At 42.1% G+C, this 14,751-nt stretch overlaps 1 protein-coding gene across 2 annotated transcripts in view; it reads right to left on the bottom strand.

The window, feature by feature from the left end:
• Nucleotides 1-278: 278 nt before the first annotated feature.
• The window catches only part of SUGCT (succinyl-CoA:glutarate-CoA transferase), a 473,760-nt gene continuing 459,287 nt past the window's right edge, over nucleotides 279-14,751 (bottom strand). Inside the window, exon 15 of one of the 2 annotated variants that reach the window (XM_077302697.1) lies at nucleotides 279-681. In XM_077302697.1, coding sequence (XP_077158812.1) covers nucleotides 554-681 — 128 coding nt within the window. In that variant the 3' untranslated portion in view covers nucleotides 279-553. The remainder of the gene's footprint in view (nucleotides 682-14,751) is intronic. The other variant, XM_077302699.1, reaches the window with a different exon arrangement.

The raw sequence follows: 14,751 nt of genomic DNA, 5'->3' as shown, positions 1-14,751 counted from the left end.
ATTTTGATATTTGGACTGTATATTTTATACTTTGACCTGTGATTGTTATTGTGTATTACTTTGGTTTCAGTTGAGGACCATAATAAATGACTGACTGATCAGCAAATGGAGATCTGATTGGCTGCACAATTTTTTTAGAAATTATTTCAACAGCAGCTGTTACTACAGCCTATGAATCTTAATTGTGCTATTGAGGGTAAGCTGTGAATATGCAAGAAAATATTTAAAACGTTAGGTACATTTAGAAAGGCAGTCTGTTAATCAGAGTTTCTGCCTGAAATGTTGAAGAGTTACTATTAAAGTTATGCATAATTTCACTCCCTGACATTATGTGGTTGGCTCTGACTCCTGCAGCAGTTATTCTGTAGTTGTGCTTACCTCCCTGCATCGGAATTCCAAAGTTGCCAGCAGGTTCAAAAAGACTGGGGAAGAAGAGGCAGCTGGGAATCGGAGAGAACTCTTTAAGTCATGGCACCTCACTATCAGATGCCATTCCTCTTGAAGTTCAGGTGACCGTTGGTTACTCACCGTGAGCAGTTCTTCTCCCACAAGGTCAGGAGGACATCCTAGTAGGTGTTTCCCACCTCTCTTTGAGGGAGACAAGTCCAATCCTTTTGCACTTCATGTATCCCTGGGAAACAGCCCTTCCTTTCTTCCTCAGTCTGCATCCTGCAAGAGTCTCTGGAAGTGAAAAAACACGTTGTCCTCGGGATCCAAAAGAGAAGACCATGGAAGATGACACAGAAGTACAAGGAAAAAATATTTAATGAACAACACACTAAGAACCTGTAACAATATTATATTACTCTCTGAGTTTCTAGAACATCCAGTAGAAAAAACAACAATGAGATCCATGCAGTTCCATGCAGTGCATTCCAAGAGGAGGGACAGGATGTCCTCCTAATCTCATGGGAGAAGGACCACTCACGGTGAGTAACCAGCGGTCATTCTCCCTTCGGTCAGTCGGACATCCTGGTGGCACTTCCAAGAGCAGCCCCTCAGTTGGGTGGGTAGACAGAGTCAGAATGCATGATATGTTGCAATACCTTATAGCTGCAGTACCACGGCCAGATCCAATTTATAGTGCTTAATAAAGGTCACAGGGGTTGACCATGTAGCCAATCTGCAAATCACATCCACCGAGGCCCATTTGGAGAGGGCCGTGCTTGCCACAACACTTCTCAAGGAATAAGCCATAATTCCCTGAGGGATTTCTTTCTCCAGGCTCTTATACGGCTCAACGATGCAAGATCTAAGACTTCTAGAAATAGAATCCTTGGACATGGGTAGACCCACCTTGGCAGGAGAAACATAGATAAACAAACTATTAGATTCTAGAAAGAAAAATCTTTAAGGTTCTCCTTACATCAAGCTTATACCAACGTTTCTCCTCAGGAGAGGAGGGCATAGAAAAAAAGGTGGGCAGATAGATTTCCTGTGAAATATGGAAGGCAGGAGCCACCTTTAGAGTGAAAAGTGGGTCCATTCTAAGGACCATTATCTCTATGAATATCGCAGAGGTCCTGAGCTATGGACAGGACCGCCAATTCTGACACCCTGCAAGCGGAAGTAATTGCAACTAGAAATAACAGCTTTAAATGTAACATGGACAAGCTAATAGATTCAAAGGGCTCTTTAATGAGTCCCGAGAGCACCCATCGAAGTTTCCAAGTAGGTAAATGATGGGTGACTGGAGATTCAGAGAGGGCCACCCCCATCAAGTACCTGAGAATGTCTGGTATCTGGCCAAGGAGGTACCCTCTTTAAGGGACAAGACTGAGGCCAGGGCAACGATTTGTCTATGTAACGTCCCAGCTCTCAGTTTTTGCTGAACTCCTTCTTAAAGGAAGTCCAAAATGTCATTGACCTTTGGCTTCATATGGTCCACCTTTTGACCCCTGCACCATCATACAAAGGTCTTCCAAGAATAAATATATATCCTTGTGGTGGAAGTTCTCCAAAGCTCAGAGAGTTGTAAAAAACTCTGTCTGCTCCCTGTTGAGGCAGGAGATAAACTGAAGAAGAAAGGAAGGAGCGTTTCCCAGGGAGAAGGGAAGTGCAAATGGATTGGACCTGCCTCCCTCAAAGAGAGGTGGGAAACACCCACCAGGATGTCCGACTGACCTAAGGGAGAATACATTGGTTTCTTTTAGATGCCAAGACATAAATGTTTTTATTTACCCAGGCTTAAGGGGTTAATCTTTGAACACTATTTTAGTCTAGAAATTGTTATTTAAAGCTGTCAGTGGTCTGTTTTATGGACTGTTTTAACACTGGGCTGGATTTTAATGCTGTTGTTCTGTTTTTATTATTTTTATAAGCCATCTTGGGTAGGTTCCTGGAGAGGAAGCATTAAAAAATTCTAAATGAATGAATAAGTATAGTTCTCATCCGAATTATAGCAATTCAACTGCATGTTGGAGAGAGATACGCACAATTCTCTCAACGAGCACAGTCACTGTTCTGTATGAATAGGACAATGTGCATATTTTCCAGCTTCGGAACACATGAATGGAAACTCAGATTTCTGACAGTATATGTTTGTTTATGCACAATGTTCTTTTCCTACAAAAGAGCAACCACTCATAATAGGAGGAATGTGGGTAGCATGTTCTATGTTTACTTGAGGCAGAAGTGCAAAAAGTCATAATGACTGAGAAGGTTTATGTTATTGCCTTCAGTTCTGATACACAAACCTTACTGAAGCAGCATGGAAAGAACTCACAGCAAAGCAGCTACCACTCCACTAAGATATGGTGTGAACTGGGCCTGGCACTGCAAAGATCATACAGGTTTGAAGCAAATGACCCAGCTGTACAATGGCAGAGTTATTTAATACAGTTACAGGGCAGGGTTGGGGTCAGTTTCAATACTGATAACTTCTGTAGCTGCCTGTGTCTACTGAAAGGAAAACATAAATGTATCTTTGAGTACAGCAGATGAGAAGGTGTGGTCCTGGCTATGAGTCATTTACCTTAGAAACACCAGAATGAACAGAAACAAAGAAATGTCCATCTTAACCAGACCAAAACAGGAAGTATGGAAATTCATTCGTGCTAAAATGCAATATGTGATAACACTTTAAAAAATCTTTTTTGGGGGGAAGTTGTGCTAAACAAGACACAAAGCACAGCAGTTCACATGCACGACAAAACTACAACTTTTTGCTGAATTTTTTAATGGTCTGGTTTGACCTTCTCACCCTGAGAAGCGCAGAAAGTGCTCTTAAAAAATATACTCAGCCAGCCACACTACTGAAACAAGAACAACTGCTGCTTTCACTAACAAAATAAGCCACAAGCAGAAAATAGAGGAGGCTTCTGTTTTCCCAAAGATCTTCATAATGATTTGTTTGTTTCCCAAGGAATTATTCTTTTTAACTGCAAAGCACTGGGTAAATCTTTATAATTTATATGAGACTTCACCACACTGCATTAATCCTGATGGCACATAAAGGATGAGCTTAAATTTATGCTTTTGTGCATACAGAAAATAATTCAGATATTTGGGGGCATACATTAAAAATACCGTTTGACATTTATGCCATGGTTGCCCTAGCTGGCCCTTAACCAGCCTTTTACCTAAAGGTAAAGGTATCCCCTGTGCAAGCACCAGGTCATGTCTGACCCTTGGGGTGACGCCCTCCAGCGTTCTCAATATGGGGTGGTTTGCCAGTGCCTTCCCCAATCATTACCATTTACCCCCCAGCAAGCTGGGTACTCATTTTACCGACCTCAGAAGGATGGAAGGCTGAGTCAACCTTGAGCTGGCTGCTTGGATCAAGCTCCCAGCCTCATGGGCAGAGCTTTCAGACTGCATGCCTGCTGCCTTACCACTCTGCGCCACAAGAGGCCTTTTACCTAGCTGGTCCTTAACCAATCTTTGTGAAAATATTTAAAGTAACAAGATTTAAATATTTAAAGTGATTTAAATTCAAACTACTTTAAATTACTTTAAATTACTTTAAATTAAATAATTTACATTTAAATTAAAAATTAAATATTTAAACAAAATATTTAAAGTAATCAGCCTTAACCTAGCTGGTCCCTAACCAATCTTTGTGAAAATATTTAAAGTAACAAGAACCTCTGGTTTAAATGTTTAATGGACAATAACCATCATCCATGTGAGTGGATCACTACTTCCCTCTTTCAAGTGGAATGAGATATGGATGATGAAAGGGGGGTGGGGGAAGAATCAGAATTGCAGAAGTTGAGAGCCGGTTTGGTGTAGTGGTTAGGAGTGCGGACTTCTAATCTGGCATGCCAGGTTCGATTCTGCGCTCCCCCACATGCAACCAGCTGGTTGACCTTGGGCTTGCCACGGCACTGATAAAACTGTTCTGACCGAGCAGGGCTCTCTCAGCCTCACCCACAACACAGGGTGTCTGTTGTGGGGAGAGGAAAGGGAAGGCGACTGTAAGCTGCTTTGAGCCTCCTTCGGGTAGGAAAAAGTGGCATATAAGAACTAACTCTTCTTCTTCTTCTTCTTCTTCTTCTAAAATATTAGGTTAGATCCAACCAGTTTTTCCGCTGGGGAAAAAAGGAAAGAGGTATGCTGGGAATCATAGGATATATATGCACAAAGGCTATGTGGGATGAGGACTGCAATATGGAGGGGATCTGTAAAAAAATGTTCATTGAAATTCCTACCCAATAACTTCAGTGATGAAGTCAGAAGTTACTTTCAGTCTAGCTGTCTTTGTTGTTGTACAGCTCAAATGATTGAGAATGTCTGTCATTGCTCAGTTTATTATGTCATTTATGTTGAACCCCGAGGGAAATTCAAGGAGCCGTACTTGGTGCCTTAGCCAATTCTGAAGATTTAATCAAAATTGTTTTTGTACCACTGTATCATGAGAAATGTGTTACTTACAGGGTTGCAATTACAGAGACATCAAGAACAAAATATATTGCAACCAATATACATCAAGAACAAAATATATTGCAACCAATTATATATATATATATATAATTTCTAGGGGTTGTTTCTTTTTTCAAGAGCCTTGGAAGCTCACAACTGGAGATTAAGTGGGTAAAGCAAGTTCCAAAATGGCAGCTGGTACAAAAATTTCAGTGTTTCAGGGCTCGTTTGCGGTGGACATGAAGGTAAACATTTCCTCTGCTATTTTGTCAAACCAGACCGATCCTTTCCCACCCAGAGAAAGGTGGGAAATATATGCTCATTCCTTCTTTATCAAGGTGATTCTATTTTACCTGTTGAAGAAACATATGGGGAATGAATAAAGTAAATAAAATAATAAACTATACCTAGAGAATTTATTGCATTACTAACCCTGGCTGCACGGGGGCTAATCTAGAAGTAAGTATTAAACTGACTATTCCCTGCATTTTCTGGAAAAGTCCCTATGACTCACAATCAGAATTTTAGGAATACCTATGCTTACTTCATGACTAATCCCATCAACATCATGATCTCACCATGCAGGACGCTAAGACATCCTAGAAAGGAAGGTGGGACTTCCCAGGGTTACCAGAGGTAGGGGATTTTTCAATCAGAGAAACCCTCTCCATATCTCAACAAAGAGATATGAGACTTGCCACATTTTTGTCCCCAGACAGGCCAGACAGACAAGGGTAATCAGTGGAAAGCCCCACCTGGAAGACAGGTCCGGCCCCACTTAGGTATTTTATGAAAATAATGTGTTTTAATTTGTGACAGTTTATTTGGATTTTTTCGTGGAAAGTTAATGGTAGCAACTGGTACATATTCAAATGTTCAGCTGAGCTTTAAAGCTTCAGATACTAGCCAGGGCAGAGTCTGGACTTACTTTGTTTATTCCATTGTCAATCCTGTTGAATTCAGATCAATTTGAACTCGGGTCTTCCTCCCCACCCCCCATTGAAACAGAAAAGTGTTCTGCACGTGGTTAGGGTAGTTCAGAAAGGAGGGGGAGCCAAGCACAGCCTCTTTCTTTCTTTTCTTGAAGGGGGGGGGGAGGATCAAAGAAAGCAGAGGAGGGAGAAAAAAATCCAAGACCAATAGAAGCTGAGAGAAATTAGGGGCTTCTCCTTTAAGGCAAGCTTGTCACATGAGCAGCTTTGGCCAATCAGGGGTTCTCTATCCAAATCTTAAAATATTGAGCGTTAAAAGCACTCTAAGATATCGCACAATAAAGGTAGGGTCACTCCAGATTAATCCTGCTTGTTGAAGAAGGAAAATTTAAATTGCCCAAAATCAAAATGGAAATCGCATTCTGTGTAGACAGCAGGGACTGGATCGACCTGGGATTGGACTAAAACCTCCATGCAGCTTACACCCATGTTTCAGGGGAAAGCATCCCATTATCACCAGAGCATAAAAACAGCCTGTCATTAATGAGATATCCTGTTTGGAAACATATCATAGGCACCAGCTGACAATAAATCAGAGCATTTAAAATATTTCCCCTTAAAGATATCCCATTAAAACTAGTACCTAGAAATATCTATTAAGATAAGAAAAACCATATTTTAGATACAGGCACTTCCAAAACCACAGCTTATTATTTATTTTTAAGATATTTTAACACCATGATATGCACATTGGAATCCTAAATTACCCAGTATACAAAGGTGAGAAGGGAACCCAACTGGCCAATACAATATGAAATAGCTTCAAGCCAGGTCAGAGATGCATTTGACAAGATGATCAGACATCAGTGAGCAAAGGCTATGGCCAGACTCTGCCTGTGTAAGCAATTACTGCTTGAACCAGAACTGACTTTTCTGAAAGCTAAAGCAATTGCTCGCCAAATTGTGTCTACTGGGGCAGAGGATAAAGTAATTGTGCAGGGTGCCATAGTCCATGTCCAAGCTTGTTTGTTCATTAGCATGCTCATCTCTAAACTCACATAAGAATAACACACAAGACATTAGCAGATGGAACACATCCGATACATCTCAGCAGCTCTTTGACATCTCAGAACACTCCAGTACTTCCAAAGTTGAGGATTTCATTATGCATTTTTGCTGTACTTTTGCCAGTTAACAAAATCAAGTGCTGCCAATGGGCACTGTAGAAATAGTTCACACAGTCCAGAAACTGAAACTTGGACAACATATGCTAGTTTCTAATACACTGGTACCATAGCAATGCAATTAAAACAGAAGTTTGCTTTTATGAGAGTTGTAGTGATGCTGTTCTGTAATGCAAAACAAAGAAAGCCCTTTATGTTGCAGGTTTCAGTCTTGTAGTGATTTTTCCTCCCTAGTATCAGCGGGTACAATCCCATCCTCTAACATAACACCTTTGGGGGTCACTCCATCAGTCAGCTGTACAGCTTGTCAGTGCTATGGCTTCCTATGTGCCTTGATTCCCTCCTAGCCAGAAGAAGTCTCTATAACACCTTTACAGCCAGGTTGCAAATTCCTCTCCCCCTTGCCCTACATCATACCAACCACCTGGACTGGCACCTGGATGCAAATGCTCTGTCCAGTTTTCTCTTTGTAGATAAAAGACTACCCATGGTAGGAACAGATTTTGGTGCACAATTTGTATGTGAAGCAGGGAGTGGGGGATTGCCTATATGTACCCAAGTGTTACTTTAGATGCTTGTTCTCAGCAACGCCTACCTATTGCAGTAACACCTATTGTGCTCTCTATGGACCTCAATAAACAGCCTATGGACTTTTCTTTAAGAGATGCCTCAGTTTGTTTTGTGAGCCCCTTGGGGTTGCAGCTAGGATCGTGACACCCAGGCTCAGTCCCTGGCATCTCTGGTTATGAGGATCAGGTAGTAGATGATGTGAAATACCTCTACCTGAGAACCTGGGAGCCACTGTCAACTAGAGTAGACAATACCGACTTTAACAAACAAGTAGTCTGACTTCATATAAGGCAGCCTCTTTTGTGTTCAATGTTATGCAAAGCACTCTCCAAATTTATTTAATTCATTTATATCCCATCTTCTCCCCTAATGGGGATCCAAAGCAGCTTATACCATTCTCCTCATCTCCACTTTATCTTACATGCTCACACAAATATATAATCCATAAAATGCCTCCTAAGTCTGTTTTTGCTCTCGAGTGTATTCTATGTAATATGACTTAAGGAGGTGTGTCAAATAATCACCTTGTAGATCATTTGGAAACTTAGTTGCCATATAAAGTAATACAAAGCAGCAGATTTTTTTTGCCTGAGAAGAAATGTCAGTGTTTATTCGGAAGAAGTCATGCGTATGTCCCAGCAAGTATACATGACCATTTCCCAAATTTTCTAGGATATGACTCACAGCATGTCAAACTTACGTAACGTAGAAACCACAAAAAAAACTTTATGGGGCAACATATGCTGTATGCTGATCAATCTCATTCTACAACTGTTTTCTTAAAGTTCATAGCTAACCGTTGTTTAGTCTTAGTTTGCCTTGCTTGCATTCCCAAAGTGAAGCTTTGCCTCCCATTACCATGATCTTGCAGGCTCATGGAAAGTCTATTGATATTTCTCAAATTTTTTCAAAAGTCTCAGATATTTCCCGATTTTTTGGTATATGCATAGTTCAGGGCAGGGGGGTAATGCACTGAAAAAACAATAACACAAACTAATATGCATCACCATATCTAGCAGATGCATGTTGGATAACCTACTGCAATTAGGTATGCATTCCAATGCCCTTTCAGACTCTGGTTTATATAATTCCAGTATCCTTCTAGCATATTATAATAAATACAAAAATGGTTGCGAACACCTCAGGCATGAAGTGTTGTGGATTTTCAGAAAACAGTTCATGTTCTTTGAAGACCATCAGAGCACCAGTGGAACATGGCAGGAATTTCATAAAATAGGCAATCAAGTTTCCTCAATGCTTAGCACATCTCAAGTTAATTTGAAGTCTGTGGCCTACCTGAAACATTTCAACCAGAGTTAAGAAAATTCTGGAACTCATTAGGGATACCAGCCTCCAGGGAGGACCTGGGGATCACCCGGAATTACAGCTCATCTCCAGACTATAGAGATTAGTTCCCCTGGATAAAATGGACGCTCTCCAAGGTGGACTCTGTGGCACTGTACCCTGCTGAAGTCCCTCTGCTTCCCAGGCTCCATTCCCAAATCTTCAACCTGGATCTGGCAGCAATACCTTTTCATCCCCCACTGGTGACCAGGGTGGATGTGGCAACTCTAGAAATTGCTAAACAGGATTACAGCAACAAAAAGTCTGGAGCTGGCTCCCAGAAAGCATCAGAAGATTGCCTGGCTATTGTCAGACAAGACGGAGGCAGGGTAGGACTCAAAATAGACATTTCACAAAAAAGGCAGTTTCAGGTGAGTAGACGGGTTGGTTTGAAACAGCAGAACAAAATTTGAGTCCAGTGGTACCTTTAAGACCAACAGAATTTTTTCAAGGTATAAGCTTCTGTGTGCATGCACATTTCTTCAGAAGCCATGTTAAAGAAGCAGACACAGAATTAGGATTATACTCCATAAATAAAAAAAACATAGTTTTTTATCTCTTGTGCTCTCAAGAGGCCCTTATGACTGTAGGCTACAAATGTAATAGAGATAAGTGAATAATTGCCTCTGCTGAACACTAAATTTCAGACATGCTATCTTTTAATGTACATATCGGAACTATTTTTAAACTAACTGCCTGAAGTCTAGCAGCTCCAAGCATTTAGCCAAGTTGAAGAGACTGTAAACATAAAACATAACATGCATGTTGTTTAACAATAATCAAAACACTTCCATTCTACACTCCCAACACAATGTCCTAAAGGCAACATCAATATAAAATGTGGCCAAATAAATATAAATAATAAAACCCCTAATATTTTTTAATGGTTAAGCAGTTTATCCCAAGAACAAATGTGAAGAAAACTGCAAATATGATAGAAAAATAAGTAATAAAGAAGAATGTGGGGAGAAGAAAAAAACAGCAAAGTTCCTGCTATATGCCAAAGAGGAGGATGGGGGCAGGCACACATCTTAGTAAAAAATACAGGGAAAGTCTCCCTGGGGGATTAAAAGGGTATGAAATAGGCAACCAAGCTGCCACTGTAGAAAAGGCCCAGTCTCTAATGTTAAACCACTTTATCTCAGAAGATAGTTATACATAAAGGAGCACCTGTGGAACCCATATTAGCGAATACAGTGATTTGTAAGTACCAGACAGTCCATTAAGTACTACTAAATCTATATTGGCTGATATGTCTCTGGATTTTTACAACTGGGCCAGGGCCATCTTAGCTTTAACAACAAACCTTATTCAGAAATATAAAGAAATAGCACCTGCGTACTGTGACTACCCCATGTGGATTAGGGCAGGGGGACATTTCAGTGTCTGTGGCCTAATTCACACAAGGGGAATGAGGTTGAACACAGAACTGGGAGGAATTGGTTGCCATGTAATCTCCCCCTAAGAAGAGTCTCCAGTCTGATCTTCCTTTCACATATCTAAAGACATGGCTCTGGAAAGCTCATCTGTAACCACTATGCCACAATTCCCAAAGGTCAGTCCTCTCCCACACTCAATTAACATTCCAAACCACAGGTTCTTGACACCCATCTCTCCACATCCATGCCCTCCTTTGTTACCACACCACCACAACCTCCCACACAACACACACATTCAACCCCATGCCCTTACAGACTGGACAACTCCCCCTCTTCTTCTTCCAATGCCAAGCTCTAGTGCCCATTGTATTCCTGGATACAATGGGCTTTGCCCCTATTTAGAGAATAAACTCCTAATCACTATTGTTCCCCTATGTTCAGAGAGTTCAGCAAAGAGTCAGAAATGCTTTTGTGTCTGTATTTCTTGTTAGTGGTGTTCATCATGTATTATCCATTGCGGCTATTCACAACAACAATCAAAATACAGGCTAACAGCCAGTTAATAAAAATACAGAATTCCTCCCTTCGGGTAATCGGAATAAGAAATTATCTTACCTAGAATATTAATGTGTTAGTTCAATAGAAAAGCTGGAGATTTTCTGAGGTATATTAGACTCCAGTCCCCTTGGGAAACTTGTGCCTTTACTTCCTCATATGGAACAGCCCAACTTGTTAGCCCCCCACCCCTGGGTTACTTACGCTAACGCTTAAAGTGGTTTATATGCTTAATGTGCAATTTTTGTTGTTCATTTATATATATTAGTTTTTGAAACCTGCATTGTGCTTGCTGGAAAATATAAATATTCCAAATAAATAAGTTTCTGATTATTTGTATGCAGCAATCCTAAACTGGTCTACTCAGAAGTAAATGCCATTTTGATGACTGAAGTTACTTTCAGAAAAAGTATTATTGAGCCTTATTGGTTTTAATCAAGCACTCCCCATCAAATCTCATTTACTTCTATGGGATTGCGGTCTGTGCTCAACTGCATAAATATCAGTAAATGAGTGAAAACAGCCAAGGACAGGGGCTTAACACATAAAGCTAGTGTCAACCTTCTTTAACCCTCTTTACACTAAAGGTAAAGGTAAAGGTATCCCCTGTGCAAGCACCGAGTCATGTCTGACCCTTGGGGTGACGCCCTCTAGCGTTTTCATGGCAGACTCAATACGGGGTGGTTTGCCAGTGCCTTCCCCAGTCATTACCATTTACCCCCCAGCGGCAAGCTGGGTACTCATTTTACCGACCTCGGAAGGATGGAAGGCTGAGTCAACCTTATGGAAGGCTGAGTCAACCTTCCTCTTTACACTAAGACACCAGAAACAATAGATAAAGAGCAGCCGGAGATTGGAGTGGCTACTGTTGACGCAGCGGAGGCCCGGGCCAGCCTGAAGAGGTGATGCCAAGTGGGCCCAGAAGTCTGCGCACTCAGCCTAGGTCTTCATGGAGAGTTTGTGTGAGGGGTTGGCGGGAACAGGGGCAAATGCCCACATTCTGTGGCGGTTAAGTGGTATGGGAATGAACTTAGTGGGAGATCCAGCTTGCGCGTTAGCCCCCGAGGCAGTGGGGCCTATTAAAGACCGGCACGAAGTGAGCGTGGTTGACCAGGCTGGGCAGATCAGGGGCTCTGAATCAGGCAAGGATTGAGGCTGAATGAGGTGGCCACCCATCAGCTCTCAAGCTCCTTTGCCTCCTCAAAGTGAGGCCTCCAGAGACAGGGATCTGCTGGGAGGAGACGGATCCCCACAGTATCTGGAGCCCAGGTGAGAGCAGCCGGATGGCTACAGTGCGTAAGTAGCTCATTTCCCATACTGGGGCCAACGCTCAATTGCAGGAGGACATTACAAAATAAAGCTGTGGTCTTACATTTGCCAAATAAATTTGGTGTTGCGTCTTTATTGGCCAGGTGCTATCCTGCTAAAAAGCAATAAAAACAGTTAAAAGAGGAGCTTCAGCAAGCTGATGCCGCTTCCTCTGAATCCCAACTGCATAAATACAAAATGCACCTTTCCCTAAAATAAATGCTTATACCAAATATACAAAAATATGCATGCATTTATTACAAATATAATAAAAACCAATATAGGTCCAAATAATAGCCTCAACTCAGAATAAAATCATAAATTAATCCCAAAGATAGGCCATTACTGACCCTGACCAAACAAGTTGGGCCAAATGGCCTTCTTCAGTTGTCTAAAAATGTTGCTACAGAGAAGCTCTGATCATTACAATAATGCAGTCATTTCTCAAACTTAAACAAAGGTGAGATTGTTTTATAATCAATATCTGTGACCGAAAGCAGAGGTATAAATCAAAGCCCTAATTAGATAATTTCCTGTCCTGGTCAGGTACACATCCCTTGAATAATGGTCAGTTGTGTACCTTTCTCTCTGGGTCAAAATTTTTTAGAGGAAGTCTGGGAGCCAACAGTAACATGACAACATTATTTGTTAGTTATAATTAAGCTTGTCATAAAGTTGCAAAAGGCACCGAAGCACTGTCTGAAATTAAAGGTGACAACGCTATTCCAGCCATGCTTCAGAAGTGAGAGTGTGAAGGTTTCTCTTTACACTGGGATTATCTCCGTTTAAGGAAGAAATAATCATGAAGCATTCATGAGGTTAATGAATCAGACAGCAAGAGATTGCTAGCAGTCAAACCTCAAACACAGACATTCAAAAGTCTCAATACTGCTGAACTGCTGCACCCTGCATTGCCAAATCACCAGAGGAAAGAGAAACAGATTGGCATGATGTCTGGTTTTGCCAGACGAAGAAGTAATAATCATAGCCCTAGGGCAAAACCTGCCACAAGTTCAGACACAAGTGTCAGACGCACAGGAAACTCACAACAAAACTTATTCAAAAGAAAAGAGTTTTATTGATTAGCACTATACGCATTGGACTGAAAGTCAAATCTGACCAGAGGCCAGATTTGCCCCAGCTTATCAATACATTTCTCCCGCCCAAAACTTGACAGTTCCCAAGGAGGGGGGTAGGAGAGAAAAGACATGTGTGTTAAAACAACAGGATTCCATTCTCCCAGCCTTGAGAGAGGTGACAACAACCCTGTGAGCCCACAACAAGATAAAGGTTAACATAACATCACTACTCTACTTTATAGCTTACAAACTACAAGGCCAGGACAAGCAGGCGCCAGGCCAATCAAACAATATAACTGACATGGAGGAACTCAGGCTAATTTATGACAGAGATTCTACAATCCTGACATCCCTCCGCATTAAAACTAACTCACTCCCCCACCTAGCCGGCATCCACCGGGCGAGGACAATCAGGGAATGCTCGATGGAAAGCCCGGAGAAGGCGGGGCGCCTTCACATTCCCAGCCTCAACCCACTCCTTGTCCCCAGAGGGAAAATCTTTCCAATCGACCAAATACTGGAGGCGACCCTTATGCATACGAGAGTCTAAAATTTGGTTAACTTCATAGTGGGTGTCTTTGTCGATGTATATCGGCACAGGCGTAGCTGGAGGAGGGTGCCATTCATCCGGGACGGGAGCTCTCCGCAGCAGGCTGGAATGAAAAACCGGATGCACATTCCTATAAGTCTTTGGTAAAACAAGTTCCACAGTTACAGCATTTATTAGTTTAACCACTTTAAATGGGCCCACATATTTTGGGCAAAGCTTCTTGGATTTTTGTTGACACCGCAAATTCTTTGTGGACAAATAGGCCAGATCTCCCACTTTCCATTCTGGTGCAGGTGCCCGTTTTTTATCTGCCTGGGCTTTATAGGCTTGTTTCGCCCCTTTGAGGCTGGCGACTATCTCCGGCCATCCTGCACTGATGGTTGCAGCCCACTTATTAATGTCAGGGGCTTCGGTGGAGCTAAGTTCCCAAGTGGGTGCTGCCACTAAATCAGTCCCATACACCACCTTGAAGGGGGATACCCCCGTTGAGGCGTGGGCCCCATTGTTATAGGCGAATTCAGCGAGTGGCAGTAAGGAAACCCAGTCATCTTGCTGATGATTGATAAAACAGCGCAAATATTGCTCCAATATCTGGTTGACTCTCTCAGTCTGGCCATTAGACTCGGGGTGATAGCCTGAGGTAAGGGCTTGTTCTATGCCTAACAACCTTAGGAGCTCCCGCCAGAACTTGGCAACGAACTGGGGGCCCCGATCCGTCAGAACACGTGTCGGGATCCCGTGCAGACGTACCACGTGGTTTATAAACATTGAAGCCAATTTGGCTGCAGTAGGCAAGGCCGTGCACGGAACAAAATGAGCCTGCTTTGAAAAAGCGTCCACTACCACCCAAATGACGGTTTTTCCTTGACTGGGAGGTAAGTCCGTAATAAAGTCCATAGTGACATCCGTCCAAGGCCGAGAGGGGGTGGGCTGGGGCTGCAACAACCCCTTTTTCTTTCCCCCAGCAGGTTTTGAGGTGACACAAAT

This window comes from Paroedura picta, chromosome 11 (genome assembly GCF_049243985.1).
Source record: "Paroedura picta isolate Pp20150507F chromosome 11, Ppicta_v3.0, whole genome shotgun sequence".
Classification (NCBI taxonomy): Eukaryota; Metazoa; Chordata; class Lepidosauria; order Squamata; family Gekkonidae; genus Paroedura; species Paroedura picta.
This window is presented reverse-complemented; position numbering and strand designations above follow the sequence as displayed.